The sequence below is a fragment of the Nycticebus coucang genome, chromosome 3, assembly GCF_027406575.1.
Source record: "Nycticebus coucang isolate mNycCou1 chromosome 3, mNycCou1.pri, whole genome shotgun sequence".
NCBI lineage: Eukaryota > Metazoa > Chordata > Mammalia > Primates > Lorisidae > Nycticebus > Nycticebus coucang.
The window spans coordinates 19,406,946-19,430,845 of NC_069782.1; the positions used below are offsets into that span (position 1 = coordinate 19,406,946).

A 23,900-nucleotide genomic window follows, 5' to 3' on the forward strand; every position below is an offset into this window, starting at 1 on the left:
TTCTAAAGCCAGGACACATCAAGGCAGTTTGCTCAGTGGTTAATAGAAGAAACCAAAAAAAAAAAAAAACCCACCACCACCACCAACAACAACAAAACATTCTTTTTGAATTAGGATCCTGACTGTTTCAACGGGCGGGAGGGCTGGCCGGGCACGGATTATTTTTATCATTGTTACCAAGTTTACTCCAATTTCAGGGAACCCGCTTCCTAGGCTTTGAGAATCCACAAGTGTCAAACTTGTCTCATGGCCCTCAGCGTCCTGAGGTCCTCCAGGGCCAGCAGCCAAGTCAGGCCTCCCACAGCCGCCACTCCCTCTCTCGACCCCTCCCCTCCGGGCCGGCGGTCCAGCAGGTGACTCCGAGCGGGAGGAGGGCTGCGCGCCCGAGGGCGTCCGGACGACGCCCACCACCGGGGCGTTCCTGCGGGGCGGGGCACACGCGGGGCAGGAGACACCCCTTGGAGTCTTTCCTCTCCGCCCTACCGCCAGGTTAAAACCCTCACCCCCGCGCGCTGTTTGCAAACCTAACAGCAGCTGACGCCCTAGAGCTAGAGACCTCAGTCTAGCGCTAGAGACCTCCCTCCCGCTGAGCCAGCATGACAGCTGTGGTCTTGGAGAACAGACTGGTGGGCAGGAAGCTCTCTGACAGCGGACAGGTGAGCCAGGGCCGGCCTCAGTGGATCAGGGAGGGGAGTTGGGCTCTCCGTGGGGAAAGAGGTCTGAGCAAGGCTGGTGTTGCTCAGTTTCCTAAGCTCACCAAGGCGTCTGAATTCATTTGAAGAGGATGAGGATGTCTAGAAAGTCAGACCTGACTGCAACAGTTATTTCCAAGTGGGAGAACATCAGTCCTGTGTGGCTTTCAGAAGAAAGAGCAGCTTTTTAGGGACTGGGTGTCTGGCCTCCAGAGGGCCACCAACCAGCTGTGTGTCTCTGGGCAAGTCCCTATCCATCTCTGTTGCCTGCTTTCTCGTCTACACACTGAAGGAGCTGCTCCTTAATGCTCTAGGGTGGGGAATGGAGGTCATTCTAGATCTCTCCCGTGATGTTTACAAAGGTCTCTGGGCCAGGGATTGTAAAGGTGATATGGTGAGAACTGGATCCTCCTTTCGCTCTGGGAAGAAGAGTCAGACAGAGACTCACTCAGACCTGAGGAGCGAGAAACCAAGCAGAGAGGAAAATGAACAGGAGTCGGCGGCCTGGGTGTGGGATGTGAAGGCATCACAGATGTGACCTGGGGACAATGCCCAGGCTGTGTGCCATTCCCTGGGATCTGCTGGCATTCTCTGAAAGTGAGTAAAATGCAGAATCCATTTTTAGTTTGATTTACATATTCACAAGAAATCACATTCCTGGATTCAAGATTCAGACAGAAAGCCCAGACATGGGAGGGAAATTGAGACCAAAGTCCCTGGTCATCTGCAGGATTAGGGAGAACAATCGTCTACACAGAGTGCGATGTTGGAGAGAACAGGAAAGTGGACGTCGAAGTTGATATAACTAGACAGACTGCTGACCTTTGCCTCCTTTCTTTGGATCCTGAGACAGAGACTTCCTGTGGAAATGCTGTGTGGTGCTTGGGTGAGAAGGCTAAGAACACTCAAACTGTCACTACCAATAACTAGTAGGAGGAGGGTCTTGGGCATGCTCTGGCACCATCACTGCACCAGAAGCAGGGCATTTAACTCTGCAGAGCTTCAGGTTTACTCAATTGGAAAATGGGAATAAAGATACTCATGTCCTGGGCGAACAAGCAAATAAGCGAACAAGCACTGGAATGCTCCTAGCACAGTCCTGGAGGACAGGAACGTGCAGGTGTGTTGGTCTGGCCAGAACTGATTTGTTTGCTTTAAAAACTGCATCTTGAACACGGGAAGGAAGGGTGATCAGCACGTCAGGCACTGAGGATGGTAGAGCCTGTTCATGGAAAGTCTGCTCCATGTGAAGTCAGGAATCCTGGGTTCTTGCCTGGGATTTATAGGAAGTCACTTAATTGAGGGGAGGAGGCTGAGTTTCGTGTTGTAAAATTGGGGTGGAGGATGTTGGACTAGATTGGTTTTTAAGACTAATTTGAATTCTTACATCTCTGAAAGTCTGCAAAAGAGACAAAGTTTATGCCTTCCTAAAGGTCCCATCCCTGTCCTAGAAGAGGGGTTCGTCACATTCATTCCAACAAAGACTTACTGAGCACCTCTTGTGTGCCAAGCACAGCAGAGTTTCTGTTCTGTTGAAACACATTGTCTAGTGCAGGAGACAGACAGTAAACAATTAGCAAAATGAACCGCCAATTTCCACTTCTCTGTGCTCTTGTGCTCCACACTTCCTCTTGTGGATAAATGCTGGATATAGACATACACTGTGCCCGTGACAGGAGGTCTGCCTCTTGTTTCGAGCAGTCTCACACTGCAGGTGTGTGTGTGCACATGTGTGTATACTCACACATGTCAATACACACCTCCCACCATAACCCCCCAAAAGCACTAAGATTGAAAGATGGTACCCCCAGAATATCTTGGCCTAAGTATATTGCCTGTATATTTGAATACTGCTCTTTTTCAAAGACAACAAGATACATGTACCATCCACACCCAAAGACCCTATATTTCTATTGTTTAATGTATTGCTCAATGATCAGAATTCTTTCCTTCTTTTTTCCTAGAGAAGATATTTCTTCCTGCCCCATTTCTGCCAAATAGTTTCTGAGCTACTTTTCTCAATTCAAGAGTTCATTGTATTCCAAGGCTTAACTAGAAAAAAAGAGTTCATCTTTAGAGGTAAAACCTTCTGGGTTTTCATGTGTTTGTAAGTCAACTCACATGTCTGTCGAAAACCAATAAAAATGTATTCTGGAAGAGATTTTCTCAAGAGCCCATGATCAGCTGGATTAACACAACAATGTGGGAATCTGGAATCTAAATTTATACAAACACACCATTTCACAAACTTCCATGGTATTTCTTTCATTGAAAGTTATTGTCCTGGTTGAGTGTCCCTGGGGGATAGAGTAGACTGACTGTGGAGTTGTTGGGTCTGTTCAAGTCCAGACTCCACCACTAATTAGCTAGGTGCTCTAAGACAAGCCACTTAATTTGGCTCAGTCTACCTCTTCATTTGCAAACTATCAGCATCTACCTTGTGTGAAAACTAAATGGGTTGCAGGTAAACCCTTAAAATAGTGCTGGTTGCTGCCAATGATAATATTAAATTAACTGAGAAAAGTACCAGCTATGGCTCCTGAAGTCAGTGGAAGACCCTAGTGTTTATACTATTAATGACAAAGAACAGTCCCTTATCACATAGTAAATATGAATTTGCAGATACATTTGGAAAAAATCATTTTAAAAAATGGCTGTATATTTATCAGGGCTTCAAAATTTGGGGTGATTAAGAATCATCTGGGATGGTTTCCCAGTTTTAGGTACATGATACTGTTGTTGAATACACATAGGATTTTATATATTATTTTAAACCTTAGGTAAATATTTTGGCAAACTCTGGAAGGTCAACCCTAATCCTACCTTAGTTTGCTGTCACGTGAAGTAGTGAGTATTCTTTTCTATTTAACTTAAGACACCCATCTTCTGAAATATGTGTGTGTTTATTGTTTTGTGATTATTTTTCAGCAATTAGATATCACAGGTTCTGACATATGGGAGTAAGTTAGTCCTTCCTGACCTCTTTGCCAAAGGCCCAGAGGTCATTCTTGCTTACTTACACTATCTCCATCATTTTTATATACTTCTCTTAACAATCTACTAAATATTCTATTTAAACTTATCTTTTTCTTTATTTCATCACCTGAATGAAATACTGTTTTGACAAGGTGTATTATTATAATGATTTTACAGACGAGGAAATTAAGAAGGGTAAACGATCTGCCCAAAATGGCTTAGCAGAAAAATAAAAGAGAGAACAAACAGTTCTTTGGGCTCAAAATGAACACGTTCTATCTGCAATACTTTACACACTGTATTCCTCAGGGCTTTCCTGGGACCTTTTAAGTACCATGTCATGCTATTGACCCAGTAGCATCATGGCTCACTTATTTTCCCTCACATTATACAATTCTGTACAGAATATATGTGGTTCATTGTATTCCAAGGCTTAACTAGAAAAAAAGAGTTCATGCTTGCCTCATCTTTGGAGATTTAATGCAGAAAAGGTTTTAACCAAATGCATCTTATCCTATAGGAAACAAGCTATATTGAGGAAAACTCCAATCAAAATGGTGCCATATCACTGATCTTCTCACTCAAAGAAGAAGTTGGTGCACTGGCTAAAGTCTTGCGCTTATTTGAGGCAAGTGCTTCATTCATGTTTGTCTTTGATGATGGCATATCAAACGGCCATGTTATTTTCTAGTTATACACCTTGAAAAGAGCATAGGAGCTGAAGCTGGAAGACTTGATTTTCAGTTCAGGCTCTTACATTCACCAACTATGGGACCTGGGTGAAGTTGTTCCATCTCTGAGCTTCAGTTTCTTCATTTGTAATATGGTGCTGGTTATGAAGCTGTATCAGTTTCAACAGGGATTTTGTGATGAAATCATGTTGTTTGTGAAATGGCTAGACACACGTGGCATGTCATCATAAAGATTAAACAAAAAGAAAATGAAAGAACCATTCATTCTTTTATCCTCTAAACCAGTGCTGATTGTCTTCTATGTCTAGGCATCAGATAAGAAAGAAGACACCACTCCTTTCTTCAAGCAGCTTAACCCCAAACTCTGTCCTAGAAAATAGCTAATGTTCTTCAAGACATTGGTAACATGTCTCATGATTAAAGGGGTTCCATGGTAAATACATTTAGGGAACTTGGGATCATATTATTTTATCGGATTTCTTTGTTGTAGGAGTTTTAGAGTCTTTAAAACTCTGATGTACACTAGGTCATTCCAGAAGGATGTATGTACCATTTTCCAAGCTTACTTGACTGTAGACCCTTTTAATTTTAAGAATATTTATTAACAACTTCATTTATTTATTTATTTAGAGACAGAGTCTCAAGCTGTTGCCCTGGGTAAGAGTGCCGTGGTGTCACAGCTCACAGCAACCTCAAACTCTTGGGCTTAAGCGATCCTCTTGCCTCAGCCTCCCAAGTAGCTGGGACCACAGGTGCCTGCCACACGCCTGGCTATTTTTGATTATAGTTGTCATTGTTGTTTGGTGGGCCTGGGCTGGATTCGAACCTGCCAGCTCTGGTGTATGTGGCTGATGCCTTAGCCTCTTGAGCTACAGGCACTGAGCCTATTAACGACTTTAAACAGAGTTTAGGAAATGCTGATTTTGGCTTTAGGTAGGCATACAAACGTCACATAACTCCACATAGGTTTTGGCATCCAGATTCCTCCTAAGTTCTTTTCTCGTGTTTTAGCTGGGATTTTTCCTACCTGAGGATGCTTTATACGCAAATATCTGTGACTTCTCTAGCTGATTGGGAGCCAGGGGTATCCCAGTGTTCAGGGCTGTGTACATAGTTAGCATTCAATATGTTTGGTCACTAATGCAACAAACTCTTTTTGGATATGGCTGGATATAATGAGACATCTTGTGAAAACCTAGATGTTCTCAGGGCTATGGGAGGGACCCAAAGATGGGGACCACAAAGGGTTGCAAGGAAGAAAACTGCCTCCATGAGGATCTAACAAGGGAAGCAAATATTACCAGTAGTTGGAGAGCAGGGGTGGAGGTTGGGAAGGATTTGAGACGGTCTCTCAGTGACCACAACTTTAGGGGCACAATCTCACTAAATCTTATGAAAATAGCATGAGGGAGGGACTATTTCTATTCCTATTGTTAAGAGCAAGAAATTGAGGCTTAGAGAAGTTAAATAAGCCTGCCCTAGGGCACAAAGCATTCACTGGGGATATTATTTGGACTCAGGCCTCCTGCACTCAGAACCTACTCTTCTTAACTGTTGTTTGGCTTCCTAGTTTCAGGGACCAAAGCAAAATGAAAACGCGGGGTCTCTTCTTCAAATAACAGGAAACAAGCACTTCTAAAAGTACTAACTAAAATACACAACTTTGTCTTTTCTTTTATCTCTCTCTGGTCTTGTCATGGTGTTTTTGGTTCGCTATTTTTGTTTCCCCCTCCATGGGGACTGTGACTATCTAGTTGCTGGGTTGGCCCTTCAGCCAATAGGGGACTGACAGCCATGCTGCATCAAAGGTTGGGGAAATCTATCTCACATTTCCATGGACCTGCTGTACCCACCCACAGTGACAAGTAATCCCCCTCCTCCTGGAGATTACAACTTCTGGATGGAGGTGGGGAGAGAGGCTCTCCCAGGGCCAAGTCACCCACCAAATCACCTGCCAAGTCCCCAGTGGGGGAGAGTGGCAGCAGAGTACAGGCCCCCCCTACAAACTCCTGTCACTTGGTCATGATTCTGGCCAAAGGGCATCAACTGTAGTGAGAGGAGGCAGAGGGAGGGAGGCTGGATGGGCCCAGAGTACAGGAAGCTGGGAAAAAGCTCTCTAATATCCCTGCTAAAGAGCAGGGGACAGAAGGTGGGATTGCATGTGAGCTGAGGCTCCAAGTTCATTGTCCCATTGGACTTTGCTTACCAAACACAAATTAAAAAATACATTATTAAGAATTTCAAGAGGGCTACAAAGAGTTTTGACCCCACGTGTGATCCTTGTGGAATGGCACTGGCCTTCCTTGAATGAATCACTGTCTTCTCAGTGTTCTTAAAAATCTTTTTACTTTTGAGCTCACATTTGCCTTGTTCAATGTGTGCATTTCCGTCTGGTCGTATGGATGGTTTCTGCAGGAAGGGCACCTTGTCCCAGCCATCTTTATACTCCCCAATGGACCCAGAATTTTACATATTAGGTATTCAAATAAGAATGAAATTGATGTTAAATAGGAGCAAAGGAGATTAGAATCTTTTTACTCTTCTGCCCTGGGTTTTAAGAAGAAATATTTTTGAATCCACTCTTCTTTTTTTGGCAGTTTTTGGCCAAGGCTGGGTTTGAACCCGCCACCTCCAGCATATGGGGCCTGCGCCCTACTCCTTTGAGCCACAGGTGCCACCCTTTAATTCATTCATTTTTAACCTATGTTTTTTAATATAATTAAATCTAGTGATCGAACCCATAAATAAATGAAGAAAAGACTGATCTCTCATGTCAAAGAATTCCAAGCAATTTAAGTAGATTCTCCATCCTCAGAGAGGAAGAACATAACTCCAACTCTTTTACAAAGAGCATGGTGCGAAAGCGGAAGTGGGGAAGAGTAACTTTACACTGGAGAAATATGACAAACACACCCCAGCCAGGTGACCAAGACACGCATCCTTACAAAAGGAGCCAAATATTAAAACAAACTTTTCTTAATAGTAAAGAAAGGAAAATCAAGGCCGTCAGTAATAAGTCATAATGATGGTGTGTACCCTTGACAAGATCAAGGAAGCGACATTTTGCCTCCATGGTCTTCATCCCCCCAGAATTCATAACCCCAGTCCAACAAGTAGAAAAAAAATCAGGCAAGTCTTAAGCAAAGGACATTATACAAAATGCCTGACAGTACTGCTTACTACTCCCAAGATTTTCAAAAATAAATGCAAACATTTTAAACGAGTTCTTTATACCCTCAACGGAACCTGAAAGAATAATTAAAAAACATAAGGTGATCTCAAAATTTCTCACATGTATTTGATCATGGGACCTTCTTTAGGGAAGACCTAAGATATCTTCCAGGCACTAAACTTAAACTGCTACAGAGTTGTGAGCTGAACTATCAGTGGAAACTAGGTCTGGAGCATCGAGGGTTAGAGCGGCACTGGGGTCAGGAGTATCTTTTCTGGAGGCAAACTGGACTCAGAACCCAGTTGCACCATCTACGAGCTGGATGGTCTCGGAAAAGTTATTTCACCTCTTAGTACCTTGGTTTCCTCATTTTTTAAATTAAGGTAATAATAAGCCTATATTGTAGGGCTTCAGAGAAAATTAAATGAATTAGTACATGCAAAGTACTTAGAACAGTGTCTGGCACAGAATAAGAACTCAGTACGTGTTTGCTATCATCATGAACCATATTCATAGAGGATCCTGGGTTGGCCATATGAAAAATAGTTAAAGAACTAGGCGTATTTGGCTTGAAGAAGGAAGATGCTGGAGGGTGGGGGACATGATAATTTTATTTAAATATCTGAAAGAAACCCACGGAAGAGGAATTCTGCTTATTTTCTACTCATAAAACTTCGGAGCCAAAAGGATGAGAATCAGAAGGTTCAGGGACCGTATTTCAAGTCACTTACAGGCAATATCTTAACTGTAGGACTGGAGGTGTTGATTTCAACCATTACTACTGACAGCAAAAGACAGGTCAAAATCAAAGCAAAACATATGGTATACATAAGCTTATCTTTCCTTGATAAAGAAGAAAAAATCCACCCAGAGATTGGCAATGGGAGTGGGAGGACACTTGGTAAGGGAGAATCACCCATGCCCTGTGAATTCCTGGCTAAGTTCTGCTCCAGTAACTCTGTGCTTAATGAACAGGAAAATCCCCCCATGCAACCAGGGCATTTGAACCCAATATTGCTAAATGCTCAGAATAATAAATGAAAGACTAGCAGTAATGTGAACCTAGACTATCTCCCTCTCCCCCTGCAACCTGATTCCATGTGCTGGAGGCTTTCTTGGCCCCTCACTTCCCGTAGTACATACAAAACTCCTCAAAGAAAAAGTGAGATCGATGGTGTGGGGGGCAGACTTCATCCAGCTTGATCAGGTTGGATGCACTGCCTGAAAGTTCCTCTCCTGCATAGATGATTAGCTCCAGCGAGACTGCCCCATCAAGGGACCATGTTGCCTGTCAATGATGGGCTTATGGCCTCGTGACCTCAGCTGGTAACTACAGCAGAATGCAAGAAAATAGGGTTGTTTATAAAAGCAATACAGAGGTACTGTGTTTTATATGCATTGGGTGAGTTGGTTGGGGGTATGAAGTAGAGGTTTTAGTGAATTTGGAGCCAAATAAATAATTGAGAAAATAGCAAAACCCCTGGTGACCAACCTGTAAATATCCCACTGCCTTCAGTAGATTCCTCCAACTCTCAGTTCTTTATCCATTGATTTAGACATTTTCTGCCGCCTCTACTAGCACAAGTCCCTTGCCTTAGGAAAATAGTCTCCTGCGAGTGTTTACTACGAGCTTTATCTTAGTAATGGGCCACTGAAGAAGAAGTAGGCTCCTGGGATGCTGCAAAGAAGAAATGTCCTCCACCAACTCTCCATTATTCACCTTACTGTGCAACCAACAAACACGCAGATACACAGAGCCCTGAGTTCCAAGGCCATCTCCGAGGTACTTGGCTATATTTGCTTAGCATCCATGAATTGATAAAGACACAGAGTCTCAGACTATGCAAGTTTCCTGAGGCTACACACTTAGAGCAACAAATTGCTCCAAAGTTCACCTTCTGTCTTCACAGTAGGCAGATATTTTGGAAACAAAGGGAAAAGGCACAGTCATATTAGTCATATCCACTTCTTGTGTCCTACTCCTGCCAAGAGGATAATTGGATATTCACACTTTCTCATTTATGCATTTCATTCCTATTTTCCTATAGTTGTCAGACTCTATATAGATATGAAATACTGGAGTGAACCAAACAGCCATCTTCTCTCCCTAGGAAGCTAACAGTCTCTACACAAAGAGGCGATGGCGATGAAGAATGCAGTGAGCTCTTTGAGTAGCTCAAGGTTTCACGAACGTCCTAACCCATGGGGAAGGGGAGGTTTCTTGGAGACAGAATGCTTAAGCTGAAACCTGAAGGGTTTGCCAAGGAGAAACCCAAGGAAGGGAGAAGTAAATTTTAAATTGAAGAACAACTGGCTTAAGGTGAGAGAGAGCATACAAGCGTTCAGATCACAGAATCCTCAAACTCTTTACCATCTGACGACCTCAGCATTCCTGGGGGCAGAGAGGATGTGCAGGCAACTATATGACATTTATGACCCTGAGGTCTGAACTTTAAAGAGCTATGTTTGATCCCGGGGCCTGGCAGGAAGGACTGGATCAAGGATGAATGACTAGGACTGCTGTTCCGTCTGGCCTTGGGTTCACGAAGCCAAGAGGAGTCAAATGTTTCGCAGGAACATTTCTCCTTCAGTCAGAATAAGAGGTTGGAGAACCACTGGAGAAAAAAAAAATGTTCTTGCAACCTGGCTGACATTTTTATTTTATTCAGAACCCAAAATATAGATAATCATATAAAAAACACCCGTGTCACTCACTCCTTCCTTAAGAGATAAAACATTGCAGCAATCACTAAAGTTTCCTCCCCCCTTATACTTCTCTTCTCAGAAGTGGTTACTAATCTAAATTCGATATATGTTATTCCCATGCATCTTTAATTATATACAGATATCCAGTAGTTCTGTGAAGTATATAGCATAGTTTTGTAAGCTTTTAATCTTCATACTATTAAAATCACGTTGCAATTGTGCTTCTGTGGTTTTCCGTTCTGGGAAGAAGGTGGTGAACATTGTTTGTGAGATTTGTTCATACTGACACACACACACACACATATATTTCTTGCTTATCCATTTTTCCCCTCTCTCTATTCCACTGTGTGTTATACTTTATCCATTTTCTGTTGATGGACGTTTGGCTTGTTTCCATTGTTTGTACAAACAATTTGCACTGAACATTTTGTACAGATCCGATAACTCAATGGAGTAGCAGAATCTTAGATGGAAAACCAGCGTTGTTTTTAGCTGCCAAAGAGTTCATAGGCAGACATATTTGAGGAATGGCAGCACAGAGCTTGCTTTCTGTGTATTTTCATTATGGAGTTAGACCTCAAACTGTCCCTGCTCAGACAGCATCCCATGGCCCATGGATGGCATTTGAGTTAGGCCTGCTCATCAGTAGTCTGCACTGAAACCTTCCACCAGGCCCTTTTGGTCCTCAATATCTCATCACTCTGGTGTTATAGAAAAAGGAACACAAGGAAAATAAAGTTAACTTCCCTACAGCCTGGAACAGAGTCTGATGAGGCTGCTAGCCCAGGTCTCTGCAGGAAGGGGCCTCCTCTGACTTGGTCAGCCAGGGCTATTGCTGGGCCTCTCAGCAATCATTGAAAGATGTAGGAAATCGTGCCTGCCCTCCCGTGAGACCTACTCACTAATCTTTGCAACTATAATTTCTCGCCCCAAATATTGTGGTGGCCTCCAGAATGCGCCTATCCTATCCCACTCTGATCTGTGCTGAAAATGGCTGCCAGAGGGCTCCTCCTGAGACAGGGGTCAAATGACATCTCCTTCCTGCCTAATTACCTCCTGTTGCTTCTTATTTTAGGTAAAATATTTGTTAAAAACCAAAACTCAGGAAATGGCCAACGTGGTGCCATTGTGTCCTCTGGGCCCCCTCTCTGCCTGGCGTCTCGCGCCCTTCCTCCCGCTCACTCCGTCCGTGACCCTGGCCTCCTTGATAGTCTGCAGTCGCGTCATGCACTGTTCTAGCCACTGCCCTTGCACTTGCTTTCGTCCTTTCTGACTTCAGATTTATGCTTAAATGTCACCCAATTTTTTTTGAGGATTTTTTGACCGCACTGTTGGAAATGACACCTCCACCTCACCACAGGTGCAGACCCAGAGCATCTTTTCTGCTTTATTTCCTCTGCGGTGCTGAATGCCACTTAAAGACTATCCGTGTTACTTATTTGCCTTGTTACCATTGTCTTGTCCTTTGAGAACACAAGCTGCACAGGGGATGGGGTTTTGTTCTGCTCTGTCCACTGTCGGATCCCAGCACCTTGAAGAGAGAGGTTGGCATGTGGAAGGTGCTTAATTAAATGAACTATTGGAAGCTGCTGTCTGTTTACTTGAGACCAGTGATTTGAGACATTTTTTGTAAATGTCTTTGATATAGTCCTCAAAAGCCTCTGAAATAGGCCAGGACATAACTTCATTTACATACTCCAAACCGATAGCATTTAGTGGTCCAGAAAGTTCTCCCTTGCCAGTCTAATCTCATCTCAAAATACACTCAGTTTTTCCTTCTCCTTTTGAAGCATGCTCTCAGGGAAAGACCTGAGAAAAATTTGGGGTAAAACAAATACTAAAGGATAACATGACTGATAAAATGTAATGTGCTGTGTCTCCCGGGGAAGTGTGTACTGGTACCGAGCTGAGAAGGCAGGGTACAGTGAATACCCAGCACGTGTCTGTTCACAAACCCCAAATTGTGTTCTGGGCTTCCTCCCTTTTTACGTCTCTTTGAGCTGCCAGGCAATAATACTATTCTTACTTTAAACACAAATACACAAAAATTCAGTTTGGCCATTTAGTGTAAAGATAGAGAGTGGCAAAAGCAGAATTTGTTTTTTGTTTTGCTTTTTTCTTTTTCCAATCAATGCTTTATTATTTTTATTAAGTCCTATACACATAGATCATGATTACATTTATGCGTATGTGGGGTACAATGTTGATTTTTTTATACAATCTGACGTGCTTACATCAAACCAATCAACATAGCTTTCGCCTCATTTACTTGATTATTGTGTTAAGACATTTATATTCTACACTTGACAGATTTGACTTGTACCCCTCTCATATGCTCCATAGCTGTGGTCCTGCCCTTTACCCTTCCTCTATCAAACTTCTCCCCTCCCCTCCCTTCCCACTCCATTTCTCTCCTTCGTCCTGGGCTATAGTTGTGTTCTATCTTTCATAAGAAAGTGTGAGTAAACATAAGTTGGTTTCATAGAAGTACTGAGTACATTGGATACTTTTTCCTCCATTCTTGAGATACTTTATTCAGGAGAATATGTTCCAGGTCCTTCCATGTAAACATAAAAAAGGTAAAGTCTCCATCCTTTTTTAAAGCTGCATAGTATTCCAGGGTGTACATATACCACAATTTATTAATCCATTCGTGGATCGATGGGCACTTGGGCTTCAACCAAAAATCACTTTGCAAAAAAATATTTGCACCAGGTGATTCATTGCAGCTCAATTCGTAATAGCCAAGTCATGGAAGAAGCCCAAGCAGAATCAGAATTTGAACTCAGATTAGTTTTAGACTATTATCCTTTGTTCAAGGATTGAAAGGAAGGAGAAGAGATGAGGTCCTAAGCTTCAGGTCCAGAAAAGATCCAGAAAGACTAGTTGACTTTTCATCATGATGAATTCTGTGTTTTTGTAGCTTTATTCACTGGCATTAATCCCCCTTTAGAAAAAGTTACCTTAAGAATGGGATTGGAAAGTGGTTTCAGTTCCATTTGATGATTGATTTCGCCACGCCCATACGTTCTGCTCCAGAGTCCTGATTAACCAACATTTTATGCTGCTGTCTTTCATGCATAAATTATTGGACAAATCTTGAAATTATTTTTGAAAAATTTAACTCTAAACCTTTTTTGTCTTTCCCTAGGTATTGCCTGGGTGTTGTTAACAGGAGTTCTTTCTTTATCCCTCACCAAAGATGTGGTGAGTGGCTATCGGTCAATTTACAAACCTGCATAGTCCTCTTGTTGAAAAATGAAAATTTATTTACTACATCTATAATCCATCCTACCCAGGCTTGGAGATTAATTTCTAAATCCTTTCTTAGTAACCAAAATTATTGGTTTCTAAGGATCCACACTGATAAGCTGAAAAAAAAAAAAACCCAACAAGGAAATAGCATAACAAACTACATGGTTAATTATTAACAGATTGGTTCAAATGGGAAAGAAATGATTTAAACAATTCAGCTGGATGTTCAGTATATAATTAACCAGAAATTTCCCTCATCTGAGACTTAGGGCAAATGAGTAGAAGTTACATATAATCTTGTTCTAAGATTATATATTATGACCCCCTTTGATGATTCTTGCTATAGTCTTGTACTTTTTTAGTCTGGCCATAGTTTATTTAAACATCTTTTAATGATTACATACCTAGACCTATTCTAACTGTTTTCCCAAGTGGTTATCATTATACCCATTTAATATATAAAGTTCAGTTTTCGTTCTAAAAGTACTATATGTTGTTTTAAGAAAAGTTGAATAATGAAAAAGATAAAAATAGAAAGAAACAAAGAAGCAAAATCACCCCTAAGCTCAGCACCTACAGACCACCACTGTGGCCGTCCCCTGAAGGAATTGCTGATGCTGTGTTTTATGCAGGTCCTTGTGCTCACTTGCTTTTTAATAATTGCATAACATTTTACTGAGTGATTATGCTACAGTCCACTTAATTATCCCCTCATGGTGGGGGATTTATTAGCTTAAAAATTTGGGGGGGTTTGTTTTGTTTTCTGTTTTTTTGAGACAGAGTCTCACTATGTTGCCCTTTGTAGAGTGCTGTGGTGTCACAGCTCACAGCAACCTCCAACTCTTGGGCTTAAGCAAGTCTCTTGCCTCAGCTTCCCAAGTAGCTGGGACTACAGGTGCCCGCTATAGCACCCAGCTATCATGACAACAATGGCAGTTGTCATTGTTGTTTAGTAGGCCCAGGCCGGGCTGGAACCCACCACCTTCAGTGTATGTGGCTGGCACCCTACTCACTGAGCTATGGGTGCTGAGCTATAGCTTAGAAATTTTGGCGAAAAGCTTTGTGATCTTTTTTCCTACAAGTTAGATCGCCAGTATTACTAAAACTGAGTCCTGGGGCATAAATTGTTTTATGGTTAGTTAGGAGAATCTTCTCTGTGGCTGCTTCAAGGGGCGGGAGGTGGGGGAGGAGAGCACTGCTCATGCCTGGTCCGTCTTCCCATCCTTCTTCCCTCCCCCCCAGGACACAGCCCCTCCCTCTCCTTCCCCCCTTTCCGAAACTCTTCCCCAAATAAGCATGCCAGAGGTGTGTGTTCATTCTCGCTCAGCCTCTGAGGTGTTCTCTGCTCTACACAACTCAGGGATTGGCTATCTCTTTTGAAATTCAACTTAGGTAAACAGCAGCTGAAATCTTCCCATTTTCTTTCTTCCTGAGCCAAGAAGGATGACATTGCTCTTTGCTTTGTTTAGGAAATAACCTCTGTTTGCCAGAGGAAGCCTGAGAGCTGCTGCTATCTCCCTGGCCTTCCCACCTCCCCATTCTCTCTCTCCCCAGCCGGGGCCTCCTGTTGCTTTACCTGGCCACAGCTGTCAGAGGCCATGAATAATGACTTCATCCTGTGCCTTCTGGAAGAACATATGTTTGAGGTCACTTACTGTATTTACTGTACCCGGTGGTTTTAATTTTTGTGTGTTTGACTTAATAGTAATAATAATAATAATAATAATAATAAACTGACATTTGTGGAATGTTCACTTATCTGTCCTTGTCTGGATAAGGCGGGGAAACCATTCATTGACTCTGAGAATAGAAAAAACATATCTCCCTGTCTGGCTACCTACAGAAAAGTGCCTTCATCTTTGTTTTATTTTTTTCACATCTTCCCGAACGTCCTCAAAGCATTGTTTACAAAAGAAAAAAAAAAAAAATCTGTGCTATAAAGTGCTATTTCCATGCAAAAAGGAATCATTACTATAACCACGCATGTTCTTTTCAACCTTACAGCGTTAACAATCAAAGCAAAAGATGTACGTCTTCCACTAGAAGGTTGGTGAATTTCAGTATCTTTGAAATTTTAGAGTTGTTCAAGTTCTATTTTCAGGGTACTTGTCCAGTTGAATATTGAGGTGACCCCTACTGTGTGTTTTAATGAAGGGCAGATAACACTCCTTGCTTTCTGTGTGGTGATCAGCCCTACCAGTGAAATCACACACTCTTTGAATAAGTAGCAGATGGTTTGTCAAGCATTTACATTTGGGAACCAACTTAAGTAAATAATATTTTTGTGTGTGATAAAAGCTGTAAGAGCTAAAACATCACCATGTGAAGACGTGGAGGTTCAGTAGCTGGTGTAAATAATCAGCATTTTTGCAAATGATGCTACTTAATCAAAGCAGCTTCCAGCTCTTTGCGTGAACTTGCTAGTGGGGTGTTTTGACATGCAGTGCACACGTCCCACTGGGAGACATCAACTGATGACTGTAGGTTGACTTGTTTAGGTTGGGGCTTCGGGGAACTTTGCTAGACTCTGCCAAGTTCTGCTGTTGACCAACATTTATTTTTTGCTCCATTTCTGCATCTGAACCAGTTTAAAGAGTCCAGGTTTTGCAAGAACACACTGGTGTCTCATAATGAGACACGTGTCCCCGTCCTCTGCACCCCTCCCCTTTCATAGAAAGGGATAATCCAGTTGTGAATAAGATTTTGCAGTCCTCCAGACTTTCTCCCTCTCTCTCTCTCTCTCTCTTTTTTTAACAGAGGATGTATTTGGACGTCTTACGCAACCTACCTGTGCTTCCTCTTCCTGCCTGGTTATTTTGCAACTAGCACACTCGGGCAGATGTCGCAATAAATCAGAAAATTCCTGGGAACTTGATTCTAAAATTAGGCAGCACTTGAGATATAGAAGGGAAACCTTGATTCTCAGGCAGGGATGAGGAAAATGTTATTGTTTTTTCCTGAGAACACACTGAAGCTACCCGCCTTAAAAAACTCTAAGACTATTTACATTTGTTATTTTCCATCAGTTTTTAGGTGTGTTTTAAAAATTGTTTCTACAGGCTCGGCGCCTATAGCACAGTGGTTACGGCACCAGTCACATACACTAAGGGTAGCGGGTTCAAACCCAGCCCAGGCCAGCTAAACAACAATGGCAACTGCAACAAAAGATAGCCTGGTGTTGTCATGGTGAGTGCCTGTAGACCCAGCTACTTGGAAGGCTGAGGCAAGAGAATCGCTTGAGCCCAAGAGTTTGAAGTTGCTGTGAGCTGTGACGCCACGGCACTGTACTGAGGGCGACATAGTGAGACTCTGTCTCAAAAAAAAATTGTTTTTACATAGAGGTATTTAAGAATAGGTCAAGGATAAATGGTCATTTGAAAAAATTATATGTAACAGCATGAACATCAATATATAAACAATGATTACTCATCATTACACATGCTGTATAGCAGAAATATGGCATAAATTTATAGTTCATAAAAGAAGAAATAAAAATAGCCACCAAACCTAGGAAAAATATTTAGTCTCATTAGCAATTATTTAAAAAAAATTAAGCAATGAGCTATGAGCTATCAGGTCGAGAATACTGAAAATCTTAAATGTTGGAATAGGTGGGACGTATGGGTCCTCTTGGGGAAAGGCGGAATAGATGAGTGCGGGCTTTCTGTAGGGAAATGGAAAGTATGTAAAAGCTCTTTTAAATACTTTTTGGTTCAACTAGGCATTTACGCTAAGAAATCAGTTAGGCAAGTAGGCAAAAATGTAATTATAATGCTGTCCATTATTTCTAGTGGGAAAAAATAAAAGGCAACTTGCATGCCCATCGCTAGAGTATTGGTTAAAGATTTCATGACCATGTCCTTAAAACAGACTATCAGACAACCATTAAAAATGGTCTGATGGAGGCAGGGTGGCCAAGGTCTAAATAGAAATATCTTATTCTATTGCATTGCCTTAATACCTAGCTTGGCCCACAAAATTTGATTTTAAAGAAGAGTCTCTTCAGGGAGATGGGAGATCCCTTCTTCTTCCCCTTGGATTTCTGAGATAGTCTTCATCCAGCCACATTGTAAATCAAAGTCATAGTCAAATCTAAGAGTGATACTTGGGAATATCATAGACTTTTTTTCCTATTTTCTTACCCACAGGCTCTTCTCTTGTCCCTGGATAATTTTGATCCTTTTGAGAAAATTACACAGGTTGTGCAGAATGTAACCTCTCCCCACTCCCCCTACCTGTATACCCATGGCCACAACCACCACCAATCCCATCTCACCTGGATTTCAGAAATGGCCTCTCAATGTTCTTATTCCCCAAAGTTCATTCTCAACATAGAAGTCAGACTGATTATTTTCAGCCTGTGGGTTCATATTTTTCTTCTGTTTGAAACCTTGTAAAGATCCTTATTTCTTTCAAAATCAAAACCATACTCCTTGAAATGGCCTGCAATGATCTCCATGAACGGTCACCACCCCTGTTATTCTGACACCGTCTCATATTATTTCTCCCTTTACTTCCTCTGCTCTGGTCATCCTGGCCTTGTGGCTATACCTTTGACAGGCCAGGCATGCTGCCAACTTAGGGCCCTTACCTCTCTCAACTCCTATAGGACTGTCCATAAACCTTATCGTCTCAATGAGGCCCTATGTGACCACCATATTTAATACTGCAGTCTGAGCTCCCCCGACCCCCTCCTCAGGACTGACCATCCTTTTCACCCTGCTGTGCCTTGTGTTTCATCCTTTGCCCTTATCATTATAAAACAATTATCTCTTGTGTTTGTTGTTTGTAACTCCTCTACTTGAATGTAAGCTTTATAAAGGAAAGTGTTGTTGTTTTGTTCATTGATGGGTCCCAAGCACCTAGAAGGGATAGAAAGTAATTATATAAATGTATGAGTGATAATTAATAAATAACTTTTACTGAACACCTGCCATGTCCCAGGAGGTGTGTACATATCATATCCAAATGCCCCCTATGAATTTATGAAGCAAGTACCATTATGACCAGCAAATTACAGATGGGGAAACTGAGGATGAAGAACATGAAATTATATGTCTAAGGACTCATAGCAGGTATAAATTAAAACGTAGATATAAACTCAATAGGCCTGACCTCTGTGGCCCCCATTCAAGCACAACAATGTTACCTCTGTATTGTTTGTTTATTAAGATTCTACAGAATGTCATTTGGGAAAGGGAGTTTTACTATGTAAATATTTTCGACAACCACTGTCCTAAATATTTGAACCAAACCAAAATCACATGGTGGCCATTGCAGGCCTTTAGCAGATATCCATGCAACTAAATCTTGTGACATTTGAAATTTATCCCCCCACCCCGCCCCGCCTTGCCATTGGATTCTTGGTGTTAAGGAAGAAAAAGTAAACAAGTTCTGCAAACTTAAGGGTTTTCTTCTACTCTTATTTTTTTTAAAAAAATATATTCCTCAACTCTGAATTTTGTTGTGGTGGGTTTTTTGTTCTGGTTCCGCTTCTTTGGTTTACATTAGCCCCAAGAATTTTCCCCTCACACGCACCATTCTGTCTTCCAGGTGAATGATATAAATCTGACCCACATTGAGTCTAGACCTTCTCGTTTAAAGAAAGACGAGTATGAGTTTTTCACCTACATGGATAAACGCAGCGCGCCTGCCCTGGAAAACATCATCAAGATCTTGAGACATGACATTGGCGCCACTGTCCATGAGCTTTCCCGAGATAAGAAGAAAGACACAGGTAAGAATTAGAGGAATTTTGTGACCTAAGTGACTGTACCCTGTCTTTATAAAGTAACAGCAAAAGTAAAACCTACTCTGAAGGGGGGGGGTGGGGTGAAGCAGTGATTGCAGGTTGGGGACCTCAGCAAGTGCTTAGCATACTGTAGACATATAATGAATGTTAGTTCTTTTTTCCTTTCCTCTAGATACTCACAGTTATTTCTTATATTAGTAGCTTTCTTTCTGTTTCTGCCATTTATGTATATCCTTTTCATTTCTGGATTAGCCTGAACTTGATCATCTATTTCCAGAGGTGAGATGGTTAGAGTGTCTGGGATACTTTCTCTATGTGAATAAATGCAAATTCAAAACAAGATGTCTAGGTACCTCTGTTCTACCAATAAGATTCTCCCTGAGTCCTTCTCCTGATGTGCCATTCCTGAAGCTGGGACTGCAAGGCTCCTTGTCCCTGGAGTTTTCATTGTCATTTATTTCCCATCTCTTTATCTGTCTCTTCTACTAAATTAGGAGCTCCTGTGGGCAGGGAGACTCTCTTGTCATATATATATATCCTCAGAGTTTAGCACAAATCTTGGTATGCAAATGCTCAATGACTATTTGTGAATGAATGGCCGAACACAGGAATTGTTATGACTTGCTCAGTTCCATTATCTGCTTACTGAAATGCTGCCCACTGTCCTCTGGGGGGAGGGGAGCAATCGAGTGTAGGAATGATAAATATGGGCTGGGGAGTGAATCGACTTCAGTTCCGAGTGCTGCTTCTTTCACTTGCTGCTTTGAGACACCTGACGAGTCCCTTTAACTGCTCTGACCTTAATTTTTTTGGAGCCTTTGCTAATGAAACACACACAGTGCTTAGAACAGTGCCTGGAACAGAGCAGGCCTGGATAAATGATGGTACGTGGTTATTGTTATGATTATAATTAGCTTCTAAAGAATACGGAGGAGCAAGGTGATCCCCTTTTTAGGGGTCAAAGCATATTCAGATGGACCTTTTTTTATAGACATTTTTAGAGCACTACTAGGTTTACAGAAAATTTGCCCAGCGTATAGAGTTTCTATATGCCTTCTTTCTCTCCCACTCTGCCCCCACTCTAGTTTCCCCTGTTAACCTTTTGCATTAATGTGGGTGCATTTTTATAATTGATGAGCAAATGTTGACATATTGTTGTTAACTAAAGTCCATAGCTCACATCTGGGATCACTCTTTGTGTTCACAGTTCTCCTGGTTTTGACAAATGCGTAAGGTCATATATCCACCTTACAATGCCATGCAGAGTAGGTTCACTGCCCTAAAAATGCCCTGTGCTCCAGCCATTCATTCCTCCTCCTTTATACCCTCCCTCCAGCAACCACTCAGCTTTAGTAAAAGCTGTCTCTGGGGTTTTGTTTGTTGTTGTTGTTGTTTGTTTGTTTGTTTTTCAGAAGGTCATCTAGGTGGGCTCCTGCAGCAGCCTTTTCAGAGTGGCTCCCTTCACTTTTTGATGCACATGTCAAGTTCCTCCACGTCCTTTTGTGCTGAATAGTGTTCCATTGTAGGGATATACCACAGGTTTTTCTTATTCATTCATTTATTGAAGGACATCTTGGTTGTTTCCAATTTTTGTGATCCTGAACAAAGCTGCTATAAACATTCATGTGCAGGGTTTTGTGTGTACATAATGTTTCTCTCATTTGGGTCCCTAAGTGTGTGATCACTGTGATGACTTTTTTTTTAATATTCAGTTATTTTTCTACTGTAAAATCAAGTTTCTTTGCAAAATACTGAAGACTTTAGGTCCAGAAGATTTCAAGTATTGTATCTTAAATAGTATTTTAATGGGCAGAAATGCTTTAAAATGAAACAATAGCCACCTCATAAAACAGGACAGGTAAACATTTTCTAAAAGGTAGCTGCAAGGTCTTCCTAGAAAATCTCTTCTTTTCTGCCTTTGTCCTCCTGTAAACTGGTGCAAGGAAGCTCACCCCAAGGCCCTGCCTTTGAGGACAGAAGACACCAGGCAGATGGGCTCAGGTCAGGGAGGAACTTGTAATTCCTTCCTAGATCAGCCCTATCTGCATTTTTTTCCCCTTAACCTCCCAAGCTGCTTCACTGATGACTCCCCTGTCCTGCTTTTCCGGCCACCTGCTCCCAACAGGAGCTGCAGGCCCTCCGGACAAAGGGGCTGTCTGGTCCTGGGGCAACTCTGCCCCTGGTTGGAGCAGGTGGAAGTTGGGCCAGCTGGAGCCCTGGGGGAGGAAGTCAAAGCAATTGACAGGCAGGCAGGCAGGCAGCCCCTGGGGCAGCCAGGGAAATGGAGGCGACCAGCTGGAGGGCTGGCAGCCTGATCAGAAGGTGCAGGAAGGGGGTCCTAGCAGGGATATAACAGGAGAGTTAGAGCTCAGATCCCAGAATCAGGGCATACCACGGGTGTGACCTGAAGCAAATGACTGTCCCTTGAAGTCTCCCACTGTATCGAATGGGAGTATAAGAGCCTCTGCCTTAAGGACTGATGAAATCACACCGAGGATGGAACAGAGCACGTCTGAAGGTTTAATAGGTCTTCCCTGTTCGTACCACTGTCATCATTCCATCATCATTATAGACACCAGCATAAGCACAGGAGCCATCGAAAGCCAGCCTGTGCACACTACTTTTTCAGAGATTCTGAGATCTGAGAAATGACCGCAGAGTCATGGAGCCCTACAGACCCCCTAATTTTTCATTGTAAAGACAGAGGCCTTGACTTGCCTGAGGCACAGAGTGGATTCTGTGCGGTCAGGGGCATGGGCATGTTGCATGCCGCTGTGCTGGCCACTGTGCTAGCAGCTGGAGAGAAAGGGTCACCCTGCCTGTTCTGAGGAGCTCACAGTCTGCCAGGGGGGTGCATGACAATGGGTAAACACAGAGGAAGGACCAGTGCTGCGCTGGAGGTGGGGCTGATGGAATTCAGCCTCTTCTCTGCTTGTGTTTAACTCTGAGGTCCCAGGAAGTGTGAAAATACAAAAGCTGATGTTTGTACCCAGAGGTATCAGTGTAGTTAATCACTGCCAGGGTTATCAGAAGCCGATCATAAACCAGATTCAACTCCCTGGCAGGGTTCTCACCCTGTTGCTCAAAATGGCAGGGTGTTGGTATTTGAAGTTGGCATGATATTTTGCCTAGTGAAGAAACAATGGCTAAGACTAACCCTTTAAAACAACATACGTTTTCATGACCCTTGTCTCTTTGGCTAGTTGGTCTCCCCATTCCATAGTGCCTGCCCCCACCTGACCTTAACTTACCTGTGCCACAACAGCTGATGCTGAAAGGGCACCGCTGCGTACCTGCTGAAAGAGACAGCCTTTTGCCTTTCTTTGGTGGTTTTTGTGAAATGGAGTCTGGGACCAGAAACAGATCTTTTTAGGAAAAACAACCAGCTTTTTGCAAAGTTGCTCTTTCTGTAGGTCTCAGTGGGAGAATGATCAGAGGAAGAAAAGCATCATAGTAGATGTGAACCTTTGATTCTTTCTCTAGACAAAATACCCTTTGTATTGAAGGTCTCAGATCTCAGGGGTGAGTCTGACAGCAGGTTCAAGTGGGAGATCTGAACCCCTCAAATCAATTAAGCTAAACCACTTTCCACTCTAGTTTTTCATCCATTCAGAAAGCCATGTGGATGATAGAAAATGAAAGTTTTTCACTTCCTTAATTGCTAAAGTTCCCCACCCAAAACAGCTTAAGGGAAGGTTAATTACGGTGACATGTTAAAGAAACCCCAACCTTCTCAAATGCCTCCTGGAGAAGCTGATGTGAATTTAATAGGATTTTAATCCACAGAGTCTTTTGAATACTTGAGTCTATTCTCCTGCTCCCCTCTCTCCTGATGACCTCAAATCCTTCTTCAACCCAACATGAAAGAGCATTAATATCTTCCATCGATCAATCTACTAATCCTTTTACCTTTCCCTTTGAGTCTTCTGCATAACATTACATCTAGTGGGGTATAGAAAATTCCTACGTGGAGACAGAATGCAGCTGGAAGAAGCAGACAAAATGTATCGGGGTAGGCAGAGGCCCGGGAGCATCACCTTTTCCAAAATCTATCTGTTTGGTGTTATTTTCTAAGAGCAAATGGACATTGGCTGAATTTTGTTTAAGTTGCAGTAATTATAAGGGTTGTGATAGGGAAGCAGAGGGGGTGCAGGCTGCCAGGGCAAGACTATTCTCTGTGGAAAGCAGAAGGGTGACCTAGCCATCTAGCTAGTCCCTGGGCACTTACGATTAACAGCAACATCATTATACTTATTCCTTCCCTCTTAGAGTCCCCACCCACTTTGTGAGTGTCGCTTTTCTACTTCCATGTTGCCCCCCTGAAGAGCAGTGCTGAGTAAGGCTGACAATTCAGATCAATGGGTGCTGGGGAGAAGGACAGGATTCCTTAGAGGACCCTGGGAAGCCTCCGGGATTGTGGGCAAAATGGTGCACATGTCAGTGAATGCATAGTTTTTAGGAGAGAAGGATTTTCAGAGGGGCCAAGGTTCCAAAAGACTTACGAATCTTTAGGAGGAAGCTGCATAGGCCTGGGGGGATGCCAGATGGTTGGAATTTTTCCCCCATTTCCACCCCTTGTACCTTTCTTTCCTCTCTTCCTGCCTCTGCTCAGCTGTTTAGTCTCCACCTACCATTGCTCTTTCCTCAGCTCTAAA

The 23,900-nt window shown here is 42.6% G+C and overlaps 1 protein-coding gene across 1 annotated transcript in view; it reads left to right on the forward strand.

Moving 5' to 3' along the window:
• The first annotated feature begins 488 nt into the window (after positions 1-488).
• PAH (phenylalanine hydroxylase) overlaps positions 489-23,900 on the forward strand; it is a 66,277-nt gene continuing 42,865 nt past the window's right edge. Inside the window, exons 1-3 of the mRNA XM_053586694.1 lie at positions 489-656; positions 4,189-4,296; positions 19,047-19,230. Of these exons, the coding sequence (XP_053442669.1) occupies positions 597-656; positions 4,189-4,296; positions 19,047-19,230 (352 nt within the window). The 5' untranslated portion in view covers positions 489-596. The remainder of the gene's footprint in view (positions 657-4,188; positions 4,297-19,046; positions 19,231-23,900) is intronic.